General features: G+C 45.9%; 2 protein-coding genes and 1 long non-coding RNA gene across 4 annotated transcripts; 1 reads left to right on the top strand and 2 right to left on the bottom strand.

Annotated features, from left to right (window-relative positions):
* Nucleotides 1-286: 286 nt before the first annotated feature.
* On the bottom strand, nucleotides 287-951 carry LOC121491122. The gene is made up of 3 exons (XR_005987868.1): nucleotides 811-951; nucleotides 578-698; nucleotides 287-340 (listed from the first exon to the last, which is right to left on the bottom strand). It is a non-coding gene; the product is annotated as an uncharacterized LOC121491122 (long non-coding RNA).
* GGCX (gamma-glutamyl carboxylase) lies at nucleotides 830-14,104 on the top strand. 2 transcript variants are annotated; one of them, XM_041755582.1, is made up of 15 exons: nucleotides 830-952; nucleotides 1,874-2,044; nucleotides 3,212-3,370; nucleotides 3,730-3,895; nucleotides 5,716-5,794; nucleotides 6,224-6,330; nucleotides 7,421-7,584; nucleotides 7,893-8,158; nucleotides 8,308-8,439; nucleotides 8,862-9,013; nucleotides 9,455-9,624; nucleotides 9,839-9,969; nucleotides 10,251-10,398; nucleotides 10,566-10,761; nucleotides 11,230-14,104. In XM_041755582.1, the coding sequence occupies exons 2-15, from the start codon at nucleotides 1,930-1,932 to the stop codon at nucleotides 11,420-11,422; spliced, it is 2,178 nt and encodes a 725-aa protein (XP_041611516.1). In that variant the 5' UTR covers nucleotides 830-952; nucleotides 1,874-1,929; the 3' UTR covers nucleotides 11,423-14,104. The 2 variants fall into 2 exon arrangements, with proteins under 2 accessions (XP_041611516.1, XP_041611515.1); XM_041755581.1 differs by lacking the exon at nucleotides 830-952 and adding an exon at nucleotides 988-1,310.
* A 378-nt stretch (nucleotides 14,105-14,482) lies between these two features.
* On the bottom strand, nucleotides 14,483-21,381 carry MAT2A (methionine adenosyltransferase 2A). Its single transcript, XM_041755583.1, has 9 exons — nucleotides 21,157-21,381; nucleotides 18,907-18,984; nucleotides 18,697-18,819; nucleotides 18,076-18,188; nucleotides 17,840-17,983; nucleotides 17,460-17,678; nucleotides 17,059-17,241; nucleotides 16,775-16,908; nucleotides 14,483-16,110 (listed from the first exon to the last, which is right to left on the bottom strand). Exons 1-9 carry the CDS (start codon nucleotides 21,245-21,247, stop codon nucleotides 16,008-16,010), a joined length of 1,188 nt encoding a protein of 395 aa, XP_041611517.1. The 5' UTR covers nucleotides 21,248-21,381; the 3' UTR covers nucleotides 14,483-16,007.
* Nucleotides 21,382-23,616: the final 2,235 nt, after the last annotated feature.

The following is a 23,616-nucleotide window of genomic DNA, read 5'->3' as shown; positions in this document are numbered from 1 at the left end:
AAGGCAGCCGCTTAACGGAGGGAACCACGTAGGCGCCCCCAGATATTAGATATGCATGTAAAACAATATAGTACTACTTGTGCAATTTTTGTGGAAAATATACCTTTTCCACAAAAGTTATTTATGTATACATGTAATGGGTTCATTACTGTTTTAAGTAAATCAATACATATCCTTTTTTTTAAAGATTTTATTTATTTATTCATGAGAGACAGAGAGAGAGAGAGAGAGGCAGAAGCAGGCTCCATGCACGGAGCCCGACGTAGGACTCGATTCCTGGTCTCCAGGATCACGCCCTGGGCTGAAGGCGGCGCTGAACCGCTGAGCCACCCGGGCTGCCCTATAATCAACACATATCTTAAACATTTCTCAGTGTAAATTTCCAATATGGTAAATGCGGGAAAATATAACCCACATAAATAAAAGCTCTTTAGGGTTCTCAATAATGTGTAGCAGCGTAAAAGTGTCCTTGACACCAAGAAAATGTGAGAACCGCTATTCCAGGATGCCTTCCTGTGATCCTGCTGGCCAATTCCGGGGCAGAAAATTAGATACGGCAGTGCTGTTCAAGCCTCACCTCTAGGAATCCTCCCGGATCGACTACACACTCTGCGCTCCGCCCCTCGTCTACATCCCCTCTGCAGCGGCGGCGTCCCGGTTTCCCCAGCTGATTTCAAGCCCCTGGTTCCCGGCTGGTACTGGAAGAGAGAATAAAGGAGAACTCGCACCCCCTCCCTACGCCAGGACAGCGCTTGCAGCTGCGTCCTCAACTCGGAGGCGAGCGTGTCTGAAGAAGAGCTGGACATTTACCCCCGCTTCGCTCACGTCTGGGAGCACTCACTGCAGGGACACTACAATTTGGAGAGACCTCATGGGGCGAGAGGGGCCCAGGGAGATGGTCAGAACTCAGACTTTTTAGGGCTGAAAGCGTCAGGCTTTGGGACGCTGCGGGGTAAGACTGATCTGACTGCTGAAGACATGCGGATCGGGGAGTATCCTCCCTCCTCCCGGGTCACCCGGTGAGGCGAGAGCAGCCCGCACCCCTCGGCTCCCCCTCGCTTCGCCCCCTGCCGCCAAGCAGGGAGCGGGCGCCGCCGGCGAGAGCCCTTCACGACAGTCCCGGCGCTTTCCGGCCGGCCGCGCGCGGGCTGATGTGTCGGGGAGGCGGGGCTTAGGGCAGCGATTCCTCGCGACCCGACGCGACGGACGCGACACGACGCTCCCTGCTTGGGCGCTCGTGCGTTGGCCGTTTTCCCTCCGCGGACCCATGGCGGCGTCGGCCCGGTCCGCGCGGGGCCCGCCGGACTCACGTAGGCTCAGAGTCCTCCCGTGCGACGGAGAGAGGGGCGCTGTCTCAAAGGGGCGGGGGCGGTAGGATGCCCTGTGGGGCCTCGGGAAGGGGGTTGTAGAGCAAGCTTGCAGTCCCACTGGGGGAGCTGTGCGGTGAGGGGACTGTGGTCTGAGAGGGGTTCTGGGACACTGGCAGATCCAGGAGAGGCACGGCAAGGGTGTTTCCAGTAGTCAGAAGTCAGTGGGAGAACCCTGGTAGGCAGAAACCCTGGGGATGTTGGGGCCGTATTTTCTGTGATTTGGGGAGGAGCCGATTTTATTTATTTTTTAAAAAGATTTTTATTTATTTATTCCTGAGAGACAGAGAGAAAGAGAGAGAGGCAGAGGCACAGGGAGAGGGAGAAGCAGGCTCCATGTAGGGAGCCCAAGGTAGGACTCGATCCCGGGTCCCCAGGATCACGCCCTAAAGGCGTGAAGGCAGGCCTTAAACCGCTGAGGCACCCAGGTGTTCCTATGGGGCGGAGCCAGTTTTAAAGCACTTCCATCCCCACAGTTGCACACACACTTTGTTTGTTGCTTGCAGATAAAGTACAGAAAGACAAGGCTGGACAGTCTAAAGGGCCCAGTCAGGGCAGCAGAATGGGGAAGCTCTTGGGGTTTGAGTGGACAGATGTTTCCAGCTGGGGAAGACTGGTAACTCTGCTGAATCGACCAACGGATCCTGCCAGCCTGGCCGTCTTCCGTTTTCTCTTTGGTAAATCGAGTTTCTGGGAGGGGCCAGTGTGGTGGTGGGTGGGAGAATAACCATCGTCCCTTGTGCGTTTCTGGGTTACTTACTTAGTGACTGGCCTCCCTTTTCCCCAGACCTGAAGATATCCTGGAAGAGATCTTTGTGGAGTTTAGGATCAAATCCAGCATTGTCGCCTCTGATTAGGGCTTGGAGGCTACAAATGGCCTTGATCTGAGGCCATAAGGAATACAGAGGCAGAGGAACAGAGACCCATCTTGGTTGTAGCCTGAAGTTGCCCAGTAACTACTCAGTACTAGACCTCAGAGAAATAGCAGGTGTGACAGGGCAGACATTTTGGCTGTGACTCCTTAATCCAGAGTTTCCTAACTCAGGCCACAGCATGTATGCTTGGAATAGGTGACAGATGTAGTGAGATCTTAGTCCCCGTAGCTCAGTGGTTCTCAACTGGTGGCAGTTTTGCTCTCCAGGGGACATTTAGCAATATTTGTAGACATTTTTATTTGTCACAGATTGGGGGAAGGGAAATTGGCTACTGGTATCTGCTTAGGAGCCAGGGATGTTGCTAAGTGACCTGCAATGCACAGGATAGTCCCTCCCGGCAAATAATTAACCAGCCCAAAATGTGAGTAGTCCTGAGGTTGAGAAACCCTGCCTTAACTGGAACTGGCTTCTTGACCTGAGTAGCCCCTTCTGTTTACTCTAGTGTGGTAAGCCAAATACTGTTTTCTGGGTGTGCTGGGAAGTGGAGAAGGTTGAAATACACCACCTTAGAACACTTTTTCTGGGCTGGTAGGACAGACCTTAAATTATCAAATCCTAAAAAAAAAAAAAAAAAAAATCAAATCCTGAACAGCTTTTTTAGCATTCTGTGCACTACTTTTCTCACTTAATTATCCTGGTAACCCTGTAGAATATTATGAGTCCCTTTTTCACATAGGGAATGAGGAATTGGCTCGGTGAGGTACAGTGGCCATCTGAGATCACAAAACTGGCATAATGCCTAGCACAGAGTAGGCACTCAGTAATTATTATAAATTGAATGAATAAATGGCAGAGCCAGGGTTAGGTAAAAAGTCTGACCCTGGAGTTGAGTGCATCCAGCTGTATTCTAGTATATTCTACTGCTTCCTTTGCTGAGGCCTAACAGCCCCTCCCTAACTGCCTTCTCAGGGCTGATGATGGTGTTGGACATTCCCCAAGAGCGGGGACTTAGTTCCCTGGACCGAAGATACCTGGATGGGCTGGATGTGTGCCGCTTCCCCTTGCTGAATGCCCTGCAACCACTACCACTTGACTGGATGTATCTTGTCTATACCATCATGTTTCTGGGTGAGGGAAAGTATGGGAGAGATGGGAGAATTGACTGGCCTCCCTAAAGCCCAGAAATACAAAGCATGCTGGTGAATGACCAAAGTCTTGGGTTCATTATTTCCCTTCTGCTGTGACTCATAATTTCATCCTACTGACCTGTGTGTCATCTGAGTTGTGACCTCATAAGTCTTTTTTAAAGTATTAAAATAACATTTGATTTTCTTTCTTTTTTTTTTTTTTTAACATTTGATTTTCATTTGGTTTAACAATTATAAAATGTCCAATGATTTTTCTTAATCCCACCCACAGCCTGTCCTGGGGGAGCTGGGCCTGTGGTGACCCTTTGACCTCTTAATCCTCTCCCTCACAAATCCCAGGGGCACTGGGCATGATGCTGGGCCTGTGCTACCGGATAAGCTGTGTGTTATTCCTGCTGCCATATTGGTATGTGTTTCTCCTGGACAAGACGTCATGGAACAACCACTCCTATCTGTATGGTTTGTTGGCCTTTCAGCTGACATTCATGGATGCAAACCACTACTGGTATGAATCTAGGGGAAAGGGGGAGGGGTTGGCTGGGTCAGGATGGTGACCAGTGGTAGGAGCCCGGTGAGGTCCTAGAATATGCCCCAGCAAGCATATTTTCAACCATGCTTTGTAAAGTGTGGTTACAGGGTCACACTTTGGATGAATTTGGGAGGGGGAAGGGTCAGTGAGGTTGGGGCACATGGGATGACAGAAAGCAAAATGGCTCCATTCCCACCCCCTTTACTCTTTCCATATCTCCCTAGGTGCCCTGATCTATCCACTTCCTGTAACCCATTTAGAAGAAGAGAAGACTAAAGCCAGACATAGATGTTTTCAGATACTTCAAGGGTGGTCATGTGGAAGAGGGAGCAGACTTCCTCTGTGTGAGCCCAGAGGGGCAGAGTTAGAGCCAAGAGTAGAAGTTGCTGTGAGGCAGAGTCATGTCAGAAGGAGAGGGCCCACCAGGGCTGCTCAGCAGTGCTGTCCTGGGAGGAGGTAACCCTCCCCAACCTCTGGCTTAGGTGACCATCTCTCAGGGGAGGTGGTGAAGTTATTTGGAGATAGGGTGGCAGAGCAGATGACCTCTAGGGATTCTTCCTATTAAGTGAAAAACACATATGCAAATATGACATGTTAGTAAGATGAATATAGGAGAAAAATCTCAAACGTTGACTTTGTTAGTGATTTATCAGTCATTAATTATGCCTATAGATACCCCTTTTGTAGACCTTTGTTTGTTTATTAGATTTTATTTATTTATTCATGAGAGACACGCAGAGAGAGAGGGAGAGACAGGCAGAGGGAGAAGCAGGCTCCAGGCAGGGGGCCCGACACGGGACTTGATCCTGGATCTCCAGGATCACACCCTGGGCTGAAGGTGGCACTAGACCACTGAGCCACCCGAGCTGCCTTTTTGTAAACCTTTAAACTTGTTCAGAATGCCCAGCTCTGATAATATAAAATTAAGAGACAGTTTTGACAGAATACTTCTGAAAAATTTCATTTTTATAATTTTTCCACAATTTGAAAAAATACTTTTCCCTTACTGAGGGCTTTCCATTTGGTCAGGCACTATACTAAACACTTAAAATTTTTCCTCATTACAATGCCATGAGGCCCATAGTGCTGCTCTATTTATAGAAGTGGAAGCTTAGGCCTAGGAAAGTACAGGATTTGCTTAAGGTCACCTATGAGGGTAAGAGACACAAGTGAGAATCCAGGTTTCCTTGACCATAGATTTCAGTGCTCTTAACCATAAGTGTAAGCTGCTCCTTTGCCAACTTCTCTGCTCGGTCCTTGTCTTGAAACCTGCTTTGCTTCTGCCTCCCCAGAATGTGTCTAGTCTTAGTATCTTGGGCTTATAAGGTCTCTCTCAAGGTAAGCTATTAGCAGGTACTTTCCAGCACTAGATCCTGGCATCTAGGTCTATAAGTTTGCCTTAGATAATTTTTTTTTCTTAAATGCACTATATATTTCCATACACCTTTACCTTTTTAAACACTCCCTCAAATTCATTATTTTTCAAATTCAATCATATTCTAGCATATTCTAGTAATCCTCTTCCTGATTTGTTCCATGAAGACAAATTAATTTACTAACTAACTAATGGTAAACATGGAACTGTTTGTTGTTATAACTCACTAGTAATCTTTCTGTTACAACTTAAAATGATCACTGTTAAATTTGCTCATATGATTCTCAAGAGCCTCAGAATAGCCCAGAGGTCGAGACAGGATATGGGAGATATCCCGGGATAGAAAATTACATTTAAAAAAGAAAAGTAGAAATGTACTGGGCTAAGAAGTTCTCCTTAATCTTTACTTCCCTTGGTGCAGGTCTGTGGACGGCCTGCTGAATGCTCGTAAGCGGAATGCCCATGTGCCCCTTTGGAACTATGCCATGCTACGTGGCCAGGTATGGAATTTTAGGAAAGAGGGGAGTGTTCTTTGACAGCCACTGTCAGCATGGCCCTCCTGGTACCAGACTGTACTGTACTCCGCCTCCCTGGATCTTCCCTTTCTTCCCCTTTGCTGGAAAGCAAGGCTGACTGTTTCCAGTCCCCTAGTCTTTGGGTTCTCTCATCGCATCATGGAAGGAGAGAACTTTATCCCTGCTAGATTAGCATCATTATGAGAGATCCAGGCTTCATGACTTTCCCTGGTACCTAATACTGTGCCTGGCATTGGTAGAATGTCAATAAATACTTGTTGGATGAGTGAATTGAATGAATCCAATCTTCCATAGGACCTGAACTCTGATCAGAACGCATGTTATTTTTGATACTCTGTTAGAAAACAAGGTTCTTTTTGGTTTGAACGTTCATTTTGCATTTTGTGTTGGCAGATCTTCATTGTGTACTTCATTGCGGGTGTGAAAAAGCTGGACGCAGACTGGGTTGAAGGCTATTCTATGGAGTATCTGTCCCGGCACTGGCTCTTCAGTCCCTTCAAGTGAGTGGCAGTCATGGCGGAGTTCTCACTGGGGCACAGGTGCACAGTGGGGGCCTCGCCTCCCTCGGGTCTGTGGTAATGGCTGCTGTTCCTGCTTTACCGGGATTTGCCACAGGCTTTCCTCTGTCCATTCATCTTTCTATTCAGCAGAAGGCATAGTCAGTGATACCAAAACATCTAGGTCCTCCCAGCCCCTGGGAGATGTATGGTATGGGCAAGAACGAAGGGAAAAAAAACTAAAAGAGGAAAGGAAAATCAGAATAAGGTGACTTGGTGAATGAGTTGGTGTTCTAAGCAGCCACCAAGGGTGGTGCCTGTGCCTTGTGTGGCCACCCTAGCTTCTTGCCAGGATACCTTGGCCAGCGTACTGTCCATCTTCTAAGACAGGCGGGGCACCTGGGTGGCTCAAGGGTTGAGAGCCTTTGGCTCAGGTTGTGATCTTGGGGTCCTGGGATTGAGTTCCATATCGGGCTCCTTACAAGGAGCCTGCTTCTCCCTCTGCCTATGTCTCCTCCTCTTTCTGTGTCTCTCATGAATAAATAAATAAAATCTTATTTAAAAAAAAAAGGACGGTCAGCATCCTAGTCCTGACAAACCCGTTGTTGCCAACTCTGTAGAAAACAGGTTTGCCTCTCGATTTCTGCCTTCCTCCCATTTTTTCTTTCCTCATATTTTACTTTCTTTTTTCCTCTTCCCTGTTATTTCCCAGTTCCAAACATTTGACTTTACTATATTAATTAGACATTTACCTTTTAAAGTTTCTTCTTTTATAATCTCCGTGAAGAATTGAAGAATCCACGCCCCACCCCCAAACACTCATTCTCAGTCAGATTTGCCCTAGGAAATCTGCCCTTGGTTATCACATATGGTATATTGAAAAAAATAGAACACCTAAAGTGTGTGGAAATGAAAGGTTCTTGGAAACTCTCCCATAGGTGTCTTCATGTGGAGTTCCTCTATCTGCCTACTGGGGTACTTCCTCTGGTGAGGACAGGGTGGCAGAGGTACCTTTGCTGTGAATGTGCTGGAAATTCTGGGTTCCCCAGTGGGCTGGTGCCTGACCTTTGATCTTTGTATCTGGTGTCTGCAGACTAGTATTGTCTGAGGAGATGACCAGTCTACTAGTGGTACACTGGTGCGGATTGCTGCTCGACCTCTCAGCTGGTTTCCTGCTCTTTTTTGATGCCTCGAGGTCCATTGGTCTCCTCTTCGTGTCCTACTTCCACTGCATGAATTCCCAGCTTTTTAGCATCGGTCAGTACCTGTGGTCTGGTAGGAGGTGGGAAGCCACAGGTGTGCAGGTGTGGACAGTGGGAGACGGGGATGCAGTCCCTGAAATGGCAATAAACAGGCGATGAGAACCGGGGCCTCTGGGCTCAGCTAGAATGCTGCCAAGTAAGGAATCTCGGGGAACTCAGACTACTCTAGCTAATAGCTTCTTTCATCACAAGTGGAATACCTGGGAGAGGTTTCTCAAAGGAGAGGGGGTTGAGGGGACTACCCATGTTCACCCCGCTGAACCCAGCATCTGAAACACTTATTTTCTCCCTGTTCTTTCCTAGGCATGTTCCCCTACGTCATGCTGGCCAGCAGCCCTCTCTTCTGCTCCCCTGAGTGGCCCCGGAAGCTAGTATCTCGATTCCCCGAAAGGCTGCAGGAGCTGCTGCCCGTCAAAGCTGCCCCTCAGCCCAGTATGTCCTGCGTGTATAAGAGGAGCCGGGCCAAAGGTGGCCAGAAGCCAGGGCTGCGCCATCGGCTCGGTGCCGCCTTCACCCTGCTGTACCTCCTGGAGCAGCTCTTCCTGCCCTATTCCCATTTCCTCACCCAGGTATGTGTGGGCCGGGGGTTAGCTGGGGAAGTGGCAGAGGGCAGAGCAGTAGGGGAAGTGTGGGAGCTGGTTTGCAAGCGCTGTGTTGGTTGAGGATGGAGTTAAATAGGAGAACTGTCGGGCTGATTGCTGCTGCCCTACCTTCTCAGGGCTATAACAACTGGACAAATGGGCTGTATGGCTATTCGTGGGACATGATGGTGCACTCACGCTCCCACCAGCATGTGAAGATCACCTACCGGGACGGCCGCACTGGCGAGCTGGGCTACCTTAACCCTGGGGTAAGATGTGTGATGCTGACCACTTACAGTTCTTCAGAGCTCCCTGGAGTGTCGGGGTCTGATTCCCTCCGAAACATAATGATAAAACACATTTGGGTCCATTCCGCCCTTTCTCAGGAGCCAGGTTGACCCTTCTTTTGTAGAAGTTGAAATAGGGCAGTGCCGTTCATTTCCTTTGAATTGAAATTAGATTTAGGAAAGGTAAGTATAAAAAGCCTAGTAGTGAAAAATTCTTCCCCAAAGACAAGTTCAGGGGGGCTGGGATGCATTTGTGTGTGTGTGTGTGTGTGTGTGTGTGTGTGTGTTTCCTGCTCAAAACAGGCACTAGGCAGGGATCTCTTAGTGCTGTTGGCAGTGCATTGCATGACCTATCCGAGAGGTGGATAATGATGAGGTGGGACTAATGTGGGGGTTTGGGGCAGGTATTCACGCAGAGCCGGCGATGGAAGGATCATGCAGACATGCTGAAGCAATATGCCACTTGCCTGAGCCACCTGCTTCCCAAGTACAATGTCACTGAGCCCCAGATCTACTTTGATATTTGGGTCTCCATCAATGACCGCTTCCAGCAGAGGTGGGCAAGGGGGACAGAGAAGGGGGAAATGGAAGTCCCACTCCTTTTGCCGAGACGAATAGCCCATGCTCCCCAGTGCTGTCTTGCTTGAAAGGCTGTCCTCTGGTGCATGTCCCTGTTCGCCTGGTTGTGGGCATAGCTGATTGCTTCCAGCAGGGGGCACCATCAACCAGAAGGAAAGGTAACTGACTTTTTTTTTTTTTTTTTTTTTTTTTGGTAAGATGCTGTTAACACAATTCTCAGGTGGCTACTAACTTTGATTCTTTCCTATGCTCCAGAATCTTTCTTCTTTCTCTGCCCTCAGACATGGTGACATAAGCCATTTCTTCTATCTGGAAACCCTGTTCCCTCTGTGTGAGAATAGTGATGAAAGGAACAGAACCAGAAATTCTGGTGAGTAGGTGGCTGTGGTCTCCTTAGAACATGGTTTTCTTTCCTAAGGATTTTTGACCCTCGTGTGGACATTGTGCAGGCCGCCTGGTCCCCCTTCCAGCGTACACCTTGGCTGCAGCCACTGTTGATGGACCTGTCTCCCTGGAGGACCAAGTTACAGGAAATCAAGAGTAGCCTGGACAACCACACAGAGGTGGTCTTCATTGCAGATTTCCCTGGTATGGAGGAAAGCAAAGAAAGCTTTTCTGCCTTTCTTTGTGGCTTCCTTGGCTGAGGACACTGCATGTGGCGAGGGGGATAGGGCATTCCTGGTGGGAGGAAGGTTCTTAAAACCTGACTGGTGGCAGCAGTAAAGGTGTGATGTCTCCGTTCTGGCTGGGAGTGATTTTGTCTTCCATAAGATGGGATGGGGAACTTTGTTGCCCCTGGCAGGGCTGCACCTGGAGAATTTTGTGAGTGAAGACCTAGGCAACACTAGTATTCAGCTGCTGCAAGGGGAGGTGACTGTAGAGCTGGTGGCAGAACAGAAGAATCAGACTCTTCACGAGGGAGAAAAAATGCAGGTATTTCACTGCAGTTAACAATGGCAGAAAAATTTAGATAAATGGAGTTAATTTATTATAGGCTTAAAAGGGAGATCAAAATGCAAGGGTCTGTGGGGCTGTGAACCTCCTCATCCAGGATTCCAGAAGTCAGTTCCTTTGGACTCTAAAACACAGAAGAGAGATGCCTTGGCGGGGCGGGGTGGGAGTGGATTGGGGTACAGTGGGTATTGTAGGAAGCCCGTAGGCTGCCGAGGGAAAGATCAGAGAGTGAAATATATCCATTTCTTCCCGTTTGTCAGCTGCCTGCTGGGGAGTACCATAAGGTGTATACGATATCACCCAGTCCTTCCTGCTACATGTACATCTATGTCAATACTACAGAGCTTGCACTGGAGCAAGACCTGGCATATCTGCAAGAATTAAAAGAGAAGGTGGAGAATGGAACTGGTGAGTATATAAAGAGTTGGGCTGGGAAAGCTCCTGGTTATGAGAAATCAGGGTTGTGATTAAGGATCTAGCCATCAGAGAATGAACTTGAAGCTTCTGGCTGGTGAAAGGAGAATTCTAAAACAGTGTGATCTCAGTGATCTCTCTTTTTGCCATCTTCTGGGCAGAAACGGGGCCTTTACCTCCAGAGCTGCAGCCTCTGCTGGAAGGGGAAGTGCAAGGGGGCCCTGAGCCAACACCTCTGGTTCAGACCTTTCTTAGACGCCAGAGAAGGCTCCAAGAGCTTGAACGCCGGAGAAATACCCCATTCCATGAGCGGCTCTCCCGCTTCTTGCTACGGAAGCTCTATATCTTTCGCCGCAGGTAAGTTTTACCCACAGCAGTACTGGTCATTATCATCAAGATGTTGGTAAGTTGGGTAACTTTTCTCTGGTAAAGGTAATGGGGCCAGGGGTAGGGGGATGGGACAGGACACACACTCCCAGGAAAGGAGTCTTTTCACTGGGGAAAATCTTTTTCCCCCTCTCCAGTTACCTTTCCCTGGTTTAATGGAAAGAGTAAATGACCTTTGTCTGATGGCCTGCTGTCTTGTTTTGCCTCATCCTGTCACCAGCCTCCCGTGGATTATTCCTATTCCACTGTTGAATCCTTTACCAGACCATATAAAGAGTGGGATGCCCTTCCAGCTGGGATGGGTGGGTCACTGTGGAGATATTTTCACTTAATGCCTAAAATGAGAGGATGTAGGACCAGGGAATCCTAAGGGCTTTGGCAGGAATTCCTACATAGAAGCAGGAGTTTGGACTGTGTGGCCTTTTTCCTCTTTTTCAGCTTCCTGATGACTTGTATCTCACTTCGAAATCTGGCATTAGGTCGCCCTTCCCTGGAGCAGCTGGCCCAAGAGGTGACTTATGCAAACTTGCGACCCTTTGAGCCAGTTGGAGAGTCGGGTCATTCAAACACAGATTCTTCAAATTCTAATCCTTCTGAGCCGAATTCTGACCCTGTCCACTCAGAGTTCTGACTGGGGCAGATGTTGGATACAGATGTGGGAGCAACCAGTCATAGGACCATTAACCTATGCAGTGGAAATGTGAAGAAATGGATATTTTAGACATTTTTCCTCCTTGTTTATAGTTCTTTTAAATTCAGAGAAGATAGAGTAGCCAAGGAAGTGAAGCAAGGATAAGATTTATCACATCAAGGTTGAGGGGTTAGGAGGGGTTTAAAATCAATATGAGAATGCCCTTCTAGGATAAGAAGGGGTAAGAGTCAGGTTTAAAGTGACTGGCTCCTTAGGGAAAAAGATTTAATGTACCATGATGACAATAGTGCCTGTTCTCAAGTTATTTGTTATATGCTAGACACTGTGTGACGTATTTTGCCTGTGTTACTGCATTTAGTCTTTACTGGCCATTAGCCCTATTTTACAGTTGGAAGAAGTGAGGCTCAGAGATAAATTTGCTCAAAGACAACACCTAATAAGAGATGTATTGATGGTTTGAATTTTGTCTGTTTGACTTAAGGTCCCATACCCTGCCTCTTGCAATTTGCAGAATCACTGACAATAATTATGAAATAGTGTAGACTAAAATTTGTCTTAGTTATAGGTAAGATTAAGATGGTGATTAAGTTCTAAATGCAGAGAGTAATTTTCTCTTCTCTCCTTCATTGTGCTTATTATGGGGACAGCCAGTTTTTCACTAGCAGCAATGAGAATAGGACAAAGATAAACTAATAAGGAAATTTAGATGATTGGTAGTAGTAGCTCTCTCAAGCTTAGTGTTAATTTAGCATTACTCTAGCCTTTGGTGAGAAGAAAGTGATGATGTAAGAATTAACCAAACTTGGTGATGGATTAGAACATGTTTGAAGTTATTTTGTAGGTTTGGATGTACAGGGTGATTGAGGAAGCACCTCAATTCCTTGGGCATCGGGCTAGCAAGTGAGAAATGCGTAGAGAAAAAAGGAAAACCTAAAGGTTCCTATTTTGGGTGCTCATGGCCTCATAGCAAAGACTAGCAGTAAATTGGCAGTCCCAGTAATTTTGATAAAGAATTGCATCTCTGTTTTCAGGTTTCTCATGCCCCACCCCACGCCCACCTCTTCAGATAGTGGTTCTTTACTGGGTAGGTGCCTTCTCACTATACACACTTGAGGATGATTATGCTGCTGCTTAGCTTGCTTCCTTGTGCCATGTACCTATAGACCTAACTAGCTCCACTTGGGGATCTCACAAAGCTTTCACTCTGTCCTAGACAGAACTTCTGTTCATCCCCAACTCAGACCTGCATCTCCTTTACTAGTGAATGGCAACTGCATTTTTTTTTGTCATCTGAATTTTCAGCCTTGATTCATCCTTTTTTATCACCTTTCTTTCTTAAATTCCAAGTTGTATCAATTCTACCTCTTCAATCTATTCATCTCTACTACCTCTGTGTTCCTTCAGCCTTTATATTGGAATTTAGTTAAAAGGCCAGATCAGATGCAATTGTGCAGGTTGGGCCTGACCTGATTCCTACAAGGCATTTTGTGGGTTAGCTAGCCAGTAGCTGTGCCACAGGTTGGTAAGAGCAATGTGAGGGAAACTGTTTTTTTGTTTTGTTGATCTCAGTGACACAATATACTTTGGCACAATGTCCTTTGCCAGTGAGTTCAGCTCTATTTTGTTCCCCTGCGCTTGACCCCCAACTCTTCCACCCATTCATTACTTGACTGGTATGAAAAGTAGTTTAGAGAAAGGGACTCCTACAAAAATAGTTTTAATATAGGCAAGGATGCTATCCCCAAACCGTTAGTATGCCATCTTTTCTCCAATGAAAGTGTTGGGGTGGGATGCAGCAGAAAGGTGGTTATCTTAATACATTTAAGAAAAGCTCAAAGGAATAAAGGAGTTCATCTCAGGAGAAATCAGGTCCTGTGCAGTTCTAGGAATGGGCTATCAACGTCCTTTTAGCCAGGCTTTAGTATTCCATCCCAGCATTTGGATCTTTAATCCTTTGTCAAGTCATCCCTTCAAAACTTCATAGGTCATATTTCCTTCTAACCCAAACAGTTTAGGTTTATTCCATAACGTTGCATACTTTGATATTCAACCACTTGCAGTCACCATCACCTTGACACCTTGGTTGCTCTTCTCGGGGTTGGTTACTATTTATTCAACCTTAATTTTTTTGTTACACAGAAGACAGGCCTTTACAAAGATCCTTCTTAGTTTAGAGCTCCTCAAGGTCTGGCATCTTCCTAGCAAATATTGAACCTAACCTTAATTTCTCTGGTGCTATCCCACCAGCCAATGGGCAGCCAGCTCATCCCCAATTCCGTTTGGCCAGCCATGTTGCTATTTGACAGCAACACATTGTTCTCTAAAAAAAATTTTGAGACTTTCACTCAAGATTTAAGTTTGCCTCTTCTCCCAACATAGTACTTGATTTCATACATGCCAGTGTAAACATGTGCCAAGTGGCTGTACTTTGGTTTCTAGGCTTAAAAAGGGATGGTTCAAGGTCTTGTGTAGTAAACCTGTACAAGAATAAAGGCTTTAGAAACGTACAGCATCTTCACTAATTTGATGTTCAAATTTTCACTTTACGTAACATAAAATGGATTAGTTTTGTAAGCCCCTCACCACTCTTCAAAAATTTTGCCAACTGTGTGTCACCTGTAGCCTTTAACATGTGTTTATAATAAAAGGATTAATACTTAAGGCACAAAAACTCATTTTTTTCCCCACATTGGAAAGCTAAAAAGGAATGGGTTTAAGACTGAACATTCCCATTCCATGTTTTAGGTCCTTAATCGGGCAATTTTAAGACATTGGCAGCTCAGTGGCTGCTGCAATAAGCACACATGGATTTTGACCACTGCATCAGCCAAAATAGCAATGATGGATGAACACCTCAAATTTCGGGCATTTTTCTTAATGCTAGGTATGGATTTACAAACCTGTTAAAATGTTTGCAGTAATGGATGAAAGGGGTTGAGGTAATTTCCCTGAACCAGGCAAAAGATTACAATTATTCAGGGATAAGATGTTCTTAGAGCATATGCATACCAAAACACTTTTAAAGAATAATGGACACAGTTAAGGTAGAACCTAGCATTTTATTTAGATCTTCATTAAACTGTTGGAATTGAGAACCAGACATACGTAATAAACCTCCAAAAATAGATCCTGAAAGGCACTTTCTGCTTAGGGCAAGCAGTCATGGAATAAGCATGTAAACAAGCTGGCTTCTCTGTACCACACCAGCCAAGTCAGCTTTCTCCATGGCCAGCCGCACCAGCTCTGCCCTCCCTTCTGTTAACACCAGCCAGACCCCCTGTAGGTCTAACCCAAGGTTTTTCTGTAGGACACCTTGGCCTACCTGGGAATGCTGGAAAACATGTTGTTAAAGGAATCATGGTGTTGAGGAAAAAAAAAATCTTTTAAAAGCTGCCATCTGAGGTGATGGCTTCTCTGTACTTACGCCATACCCCAGAATACAATAAATAAGCAATTAGAAAATGTTCAAGTATGAAGGGATTTCCTCCTCCCCGCCAAAAGCACTGCTCTCTGAAGGAAGCTGGTTTCTCTGTAGCTACACCAGCTGTTCAGAAAGCTCATTGGACCTGGTTTTGAAAATAAAACAAAGTTAAAACCCTGGGAGGAATTATTGTGCAGTGTGGAGTACTCAGTCTTTCTTATAAAGAAAAAAAAAAAAGTTATCTGGTACCAAAGTGTGCAACCTACAGACCCTCAGGTACTGCCCTGTGACTTCTCTGTATGACATCACAAGGGTGCCAAGTGCCTGTTTTTCTAGAGCTAGGAGTTGGTGGTTTGGCTAGTGCTGAAACCATGCATAGGATTGGTTTACTAAGTAAAAACCTTATTACGTACGTCCTCCAAAAGACAGCTGGAAAGTGGAGAGATTTTGATTTGGTGCTATTTAAGAGATGGCAATTAAGAGCATAAGCACCAGGGAGATGGTTTAATGGTAACTGCCTTTTTTTTTTTTTTTTTAATGTCAGGCTAGAGCTCCAACTGGAACTTGCGTTACATGCAAGAATGATTGGATAGGGAACACTCCCTGACAAAGAGCTACATAATTAGAAATGGATCAAGTTATAGGGAGGATAAGGGAAGGCTTCACATTCATAATAGAGCTCAAGACATTACAAATTCATGCTGACAGGGCTATGGCATTGCCAGACAGAGGCTATAATGGAACTACAAGTACTTTACGTGCACATTACAGGACATTTTCAGCATTTGGTGGGGAAGTCAATGCAATTAGGATTTTAGAAGGTTGGGTGATAGGGCACAAAGGTTCAATTTCAAAAAGCATTATTTACTACAGTGTTGTTGGTTTGTTTCTAGGCAGTTACATGGATCACCTATGCTCACTAAATTCATTATAATGGTGAACAAAACACCTAGGGACAGAATAGCAAGCCCAACTTACAGTCCCCCACACAAGCTAAAATTCATGTCATTGACTAGAGTGACTGCAACTGATCAGGAGCTGAAAGAGGACAGGAAAATTTAGGAAGAAGGGCCCTTTCCCTCAGAGCTTGAAGGCTTCTCTGTAGCCTACGCCAACAAGTCTGGGGAAAAAAGGCTAACACTTTCAATATTTAAGCTTTTTGGGTACTTCCCATGGGAAGCTGTCCCTACCAAAGTGGCCATAGGCTGCAGTCCTCTGATAAATTGGCTTCTTCAGATCCAGATCCCTGGAATATACAAGTCCGTAACTTAATATGTAGCATTCAATTAAAATAAAGCAAAACAATCAGCAAGACTCATTTTCAAGAGTTCTGGCAAATGAGTTCAGTTCTCTGGGGTTTGCTAGGAAAAAAGTTTGTGGCAGAAGTGTTTGTTACTTCCCTGGTGTCCAAACTCCTCGCACAGTCCTTATTAGTAACTATAGTTCTTGTTTTTCCATCCTTGGCTCAACAAATATGAAAACTTGTCATTATTCTGAGAAATTCCAAGTATCAAAAGCTCATCTGAGATTATGGCATACTTACCAAGGTCCCATGCCCACACCCTGTTTAGTTTTATAGCAGCCTCGATATCCCACTTAACTGTACACTAATTTCTTTTAGGTAAAATACACATTCTTAAATAACACAAGCACAAATCCCCGTATCAAATGTGGAAAACTTTCTTTTTAGGGTGGTTAGTCTAAGCCATGGAACACTGTTAATTTTAGATTTTTCTTAATATAAGCCTTTACTAAAGGCAATTTAAAGATAACATCAACAGTTCTAGGAATTAAAACATTTCCCCACTTGAGTCTTCACACCTTCACCTTCTCGGATTTGAATATATCTCCTATATACACACGCACCCACACCCTCATTTTTCACTAGCAATAGGCTTTACCATCTTTACCTGACAATGACCCCAGGGCGGAGGTCAAAATTCTTCTTCACAATCTCTAATAACTCTCTCTCACTCTTCTGAGAGGTGCCATAATGGAAAATGGAGATAGACAATGGATGAGAAACTCCAATAGCATAAGAGACCTAAAAGGATTCAAATGTCATAAGAGTCAGTGATTAAAAGACCCACACAGTTATGTAATATGCTGGCATTTAAAAAAGAAATACTACGCTAAATGCCCTCCCACTTGCATGCCTTTCTAGTCACTCCCAGTTATATAAAAGAGTATATACCTGAACAAGAACCCTTCTGCACAGACCTCCTTTAACGAGGGATTTTGCCACCCAACGAGCAGCGTAAGCAGCTGAACGGTCCACCTTGGTATAATCCTTTCCTGAAAAGGCACCACCTCCATGAGCTCCCCAACCGCCATAAGTGTCCACAATGATCTTCCGGCCAGTCAAACCAGCATCACCCTGAAATTACAGGATTTAAGTCACTTTATACCTAGTGCTTTCCAACAAATGGTTCTAGGTCGGGTTTGTTAAAACACCTATTCTCTGTCACTCAAATATCCTCAGAAGATTCACATGCAGACTTATAAAAATCCAGAAAAAGGTGATAGTAGCCAAATCTGCAAGTAACCGTTACAGAACTCAAAAAAAGTAAATGGAATTGTATTATAAAGCCTTACCTGAGGCCCACCAATAACAAATCTGCCACTTGGCTGTAGATGATAGATTGTATCCTCATCAAGATATTTTGCAGGTACAACAGCTTTGATGACTTTTTCCTTTAGGGCATCCCTCATCTCATCAAGACAAACCTCTTCATCATGCTGAACAGATATAACAATTGTATGGACTCTGATGGGAAGCACAGCACCTCGATCCTGCATGTACTGCACAGTCACCTTGAAGGCAAAGCACAGGACCAGAACATCAATTTATTAGGACAGAGAACCAAGACTAAGCTAAGTTATAATACAAAGGATAAATATTGTCTTTTCTCAGCTTTAAACAACTTTACTGACGTTCTGGGCCAATGCAATCCAGGTTTATAATCATCACTTACTTGAGTTTTAGAATCTGGGCGTAACCAAGGCAAAGTACCATTGCGGCGTAGTTCAGCCAGTTTTGCATTAAGCTTGTGTGCTAAGACAATAGTTAAAGGCATACATTCCTCAGTTTCATCAGTGGCATAACCAAACATCAAACCCTAAAAAAGGAAAAAGTCACCAATGTGATCAGTCCAAGCTTCAGAATTTAATGATAGAAGAAGAGATGCAGACAGACTCTATACCAAGGTACCTGGTCCCCTGCACCAATGTCTTCCTCGTTCCGGTCAAGATGAACACCTTGAGCAATATCTGGTGACTGTTGCTCCAAGGCTACCAGCACATTACAGGTCTTGTAGTCAAACCCTAAAAACAAAACAATGCCTTAAAAAGAAAAAAAAAAAGGAGCCATGGCAATACCTATGCCTTCTATTTACAAGTATCTGGAATTTTAACTACTACTAAAGAAATCAAATACAGATACCCCCCCACACACACACACTTTTCAATAGTGTTTCGCTCATTTTAACAAAAAGACCTACACTAGTACTTGTTTTCATTAACTGAAAAAAAAAAAAAAACCTGCAGGATCTTTGCTTTTATGAAATAACTATGTACTAACAACGTATGTCTATTGTAAAAAAGTGAAACCTTGCTTTGCATTGTTTCGGCCTACAAATTTCTTAAGAAATGTCCTATTTTTGGATGAGTGGAAACCTGTACCAACACTTAGAACTTTAGGAGAACAGGGCTGGAACAAAAGGGATAATAACACTGTACAACTGGAATTACAGGTTAGCAGGAACTAAGAGCTAAAGAGGGTTGAAAATATTTGGGAAAATGAGCTTAGAAAAGCCAACTCCTTACAACACACCTTTGGAAGAATCATCATATCCAATGTGTTTAATGGTTTCACGAACCACTTTCTGGTAGTCAACAGCAGCTCTGGACGTAATTTCCCCAGCAAGAAGGATCATTCCAGTTTTAGCAACAGTTTCTAATAAAAGATAAGTTCACACTCAGATGTCACTCTTACAAAGTAGTTTTCTTGATGTTACCTTGATAAGCAGTGTTTAGAACCTACCACAAGCCACTTTGGCATCAGGGTCCTGCTGAAGGTGGGCATCAAGGACAGCATCACTGATCTGGTCACAAATCTTATCTGGGGAAAAAAAAAATTCCTGGCTCAATCTCTTTATCTTATCAATGGAAGTAGGTCATGCCGTCTTATAATTACTGCTGTACGGATCTTTGGGAGAGCTTTTAAAAATTGTGGTAAAACCTACAGAATGTAAGGTTTACCAATTTAACCATTTTCAATCGTACAATTCAATGGCATTTCAAGTACAGAGATCTTAACTGCTGTCTAATCAAAGCAGAGCTTTACCAGAAACCATTTGCCTTAAGAATAAACGCTGGATATAATGCTGCATATTACTTGAAAACTTGACACCAGTCTTAATATAGATGCACCACAAGCTCACCAACTCAGATTAGCCAGAACGCCCAGCACGTTTAATACACTTAACCTGTAATACATGCACCTTAACCTTTGAAGGACTTCATCCCATCTCTAAAGTATTTCAAACATTTTGAAAAATTAAGTTCCCAGGCAATACAATTTCCACTGTTAACTAAGTACAGGCACATAATTGAAATTAATCAAATTAAAGCAGAATAGTTTATATTCAAATCCAAAAGCAAAGCTGGGAAACATTTCACTCTACAGTATTATTCTTCAAGGACAATTATACTTACATTTTAGCCCCCAAATTTAAAGTCTTCATTATAAATCTAACCAACCAGAAAGTTGAACTTTTTTTTCCTTGTTATCAATTTCTCCCTGATCCTAAGGAACACTAATCAGAGCAACAAAAGATAATGTCAATTGAAGTTAAAAACAATGGAAGGACACTTTACAAACATTAGGAATAAAATATTTATTTTGCCAGAGGTATAGTCCAGGAACATGAGCTGAACAAACTGAAAAATATCCAAATGTATTTTGAATCCTTCTTTCCCCACTGTATTGCCATTAAAAAGTGAGAGAACAGAAATACCTCCCCCTGAGCTACCACTTTCCTGAATTTTCTACAACCATCCGTAACTAAAGCAAAATGTATATCGCACTCAAGTGAGGAAGGTCAAGGCTTATTTTATGAACTGCTATAAATGCCTATGACTTAAGTGATTATATTAATAAAAGGTGGGTCAAATATGTGTGAAGTTCTCAACACTGAGGGAAGGTGGGTAACCCACACCAGAACACGTGACCTTCCCTAATCAGGATCTTGATGTCTGTCCTCTCCTACACCACTAGGTTGATGCTTGTGGGATTTCATCAGAGGCACAGTAGACTTAGTATACAGAAATGGATCCTTAAAACCATTAGACTAGATAACTATGTCATCCTGGTTATCCTAAGAAAAGGCAGAACCAATAAAGCTAAATAGTGATCTTCATCAGATGATGTTTTCAGGCTGAGATTCAAAGTTCCTTGAAATAGCTTCACTCGTTCACGTGTAAATTGATCTCCATAATGGCGGACTAGTGGACAAAGCCCGGAGAAGGAACTGTTCGGTAAAACCTTGCCTAACGGTAAAGCACCAAAGACTTTAAAGGGAAATCCAACGCAATGATAGCTTACGCTTAATTCATGCTTCCTATCCTCTTCAAACGCGGTCCAAATAAGGAAAGGCCTTCCCCAACCTGCGCTATATTTAGTTGGAGGCTGTCACCTTGACGGCAAGGCCATATATTGCCGAAGGGCACGGCCACCGTCTTCTGGAGCCGTAATGGCCCAAAACAAGGAATTAACGGAAACGGGAGCCATCCGGTGGCCTGGGCCCCCTCGTCCGCACACCCGAGCGCGCCGGTAGCCAGACGGCTCCCCCTAGCCCAGATGCCACATGCGGCAAACACGTGGTTGCGGCTGCAATGCGGGGCGCGCGCTCCCGAGGCCCGGACGCGAGCACTCGGGGCCGGCTGCCCACTCGAGGGCTTTCAGACAGCAGGGCGGAGATGAGGAAATAGTGCCCTCCCCGAGAGGAGCACAGCTGCCCCGGCCCCCGCCCTTCTCGTTTTCTGGAATCTTCCGCATGCCGAGGCGCGCGGCCGGATGGGAGGAGAGGAGAGGAGAGGAAGGGGGAGGGGAGCGGCGGCCACGCGCTCGGCACCGGCGGCGCCACGAGGAAAGCGCGCGGCCGCCGCTCTTCCCACCGCCCGCCGGGCGAGGGCAACCAGCGTGGGCACTGCCACCTGCGGGGCCCGGCCGGCCCGGCCCTGCCCTGCCCACGCCCCGCCCCTCACTTCGCTCCAGGGCCCGTCACCTCACCTGGGTGGCCTTCCCCCACAGACTCTGAAGTGAAGAGGAATGTGCCCTCCTCGATGAACGCCTCGTGAAAGCCGTTGAGCTGCCCGTTCATGTTGGTGTTCGTAGCGGTGAGTGTAAGTGGCGTTGAGAAAAAAGGGAGCGGCGAGGCGACGACTGCGAAATGCACAAGCAGATGACGGCGTCCTACCTAGCTCGGGCGGGCGGCGCGGAGCAAACGAGGCGGCGGGCGATGCGGCCCAGTATTTATACACAGCGCCCGCGCGCGCCCGGCCCGGACCCCGCCCCCCGGCGCCGCGCGCCAATGCGCCACTCGCGCGGGGGTAGGCAGAAGGGGCGGGGCGCGGCAGGGGAGCCCGGGCTGAACCACCCTGCGGGGCAGGGGGAGCGAGCGGAGGCAGCGCGACCCTCCTGCGGGTATTTAGTTACCCTGAGCACTTCCTACAAGGGGCTAAGTGGACGGGCGAGTGGGTGGGGCCCCTGTACCCTTCCGATCCGAAGTGGGAGGAAAAGCGCGGAGGACTTAATGGGCCCGTTCCCCTTGCTGGGACATGGCACCTCCCTTCCGACCGTTGATCGGGCTATCTGTCCGCGAGGCCGCGTCCCCCGGTGGTGGCGGCGAGAATCGGCCGAGGTTTTGTCCTCAGGCTCTGCCGGGAGGGTCTTTCCGGGCGCCCCGCCTTTAGATGTCCTGGCGGCGGGGAGCCAGGGGCCCTCGGCCCTGAGAGAGTGGCCATCTTGGCTGGGCAGCGCGCCTTACCTCGCACGGCCTTACTCCTGCTGGCGGCTGGAAGTCCTGAGGGTTGCTACGGATTTCTTGCTTAATGCCTCGATGGTGAAAAATGGCCGAAAAGCAGAATAACCAGAGTCTGCCACCGATGTAAACGACTGCCCTCGTACTTCCACCCCAGCGCTAAAGTTTCTGAGAGAGGCCCTTGCCCTTTGTTGCTCGGGCAGCGAGGCCCGCGCTCCGGCCCCTTCGGCCCCCGCCTTCTCGGCCCAAGAAAGGAGGCCCTCTGCGAGGCTGACCTTGCACTTGCAGACTTCCCTGTGTCTGTAAGGGGTAGTAATCGATGTGGAGGGTGTCCTTTCAATCCTCTGTTCAGGAGACTTTTTACTTGAGGGGAAAAGCCTTATGTTCGCCTTTGTAAGGGATTAAGCAAATGTCCTGCTAAGGTGAAATGGTGCCTTTCGTGAAGCTTTCACTTTAAAATATCCGCCTGCGTTTGTCCCAGTTCTGCCCATGAAGGGAATTATAGGGAGAGAAGAAAAAAAAAAAAAAGAAGAACACAACAACACTTGAGCCCACAAGGAGTAGGGAGTCAGGAAGGGATTTCATGGAGTCTGCGTTTGGAAGGAGCCCGCAAGTGGAAAGGAGGGCAGGTGTCACCGTGTCACCCGCTCTGGTCCAGGGGCTGAGACTGGGCCAGGGTCTGACAGGGGCTGCTGTTCTAGTGGTCCCGAGTGCATCGACATCGACTTGAATGATATTAGGGAACGATCTGCTGCCCTGATAGGATGCACGTTACCCTGGGGAGATGAATGAGACACACACACACACACACACACACACACACACACACACACACACATCCTGGGAGCAGCTTCCAGCAGCTTTAACGCTCAGAGAATTAGCTAAATTCTGAAGAACAATCCTGTCGGCAGTGGGAGGAAAGGTGGGAGTTTGCCATTGGGAAACAATGGCAGCACTTGGGCTGTGCTAGGGGCTTTGACAAAGAAGGTTAAGAAAGGACTCATGAGCTCTAGACTTTCGGACCACATCCATGGTCACTCAAAGCAGGCAGCAAGGTTAAATCTCAAAAGAGACATGTATGCTTTTATTTGTTGTTGTTGATTCTTAAAATAACCACGGAAAAGCAACTGTATAAGACTATTTCATAATTTTTCTTGTTTTAATGTATTTCACCTTTTTTTTTTTAAAGCAGAATGCAAATTTATTAACTCACAATGAGTAATAAAATTGCCAACCGGAACAAATTGCATGTGTAGGCTGGTCAGTGCATTATCTCCCAGCAGAAAAATCTATATGGGAAGCCAGAATATAATTAGAAGGTTATTTGATTAATATAGAGTCAGAACAAGGGGATTAGTTAAATTTAATGATTAGCTAATTAAACCCTGATACCCCTATGCTACCAACTCCATAGCGGGGCTGTTTCTGCCAAGGAGATTAGAATCAGCTGTTCATACTTGCTTAGCTACGTCTTTCTTGCTCGTAGCATGTGTAATATAGTGGTTACGAATAAGGGGTTTTGGAGTCAAGCCTCTGCCACTTCTTAACAGTGTTGAGCAAACAGCCTCTGCATTTCAGTGTCCTCAGTCTATAATATTGGCATATTAATAGTACTATCATAGGATTACTTCAAGGATTAAATGAAATCATGCAAATAGTCTTTAGCTTTAGAACGTAATAGATTTTTTTAAAAAACATCAGTTGTAAAA

Source organism: Vulpes lagopus, chromosome 5 (assembly GCF_018345385.1).
Source record: "Vulpes lagopus strain Blue_001 chromosome 5, ASM1834538v1, whole genome shotgun sequence".
Classification (NCBI taxonomy): domain Eukaryota; kingdom Metazoa; phylum Chordata; class Mammalia; order Carnivora; family Canidae; genus Vulpes; species Vulpes lagopus.
This window is presented reverse-complemented; position numbering and strand designations above follow the sequence as displayed.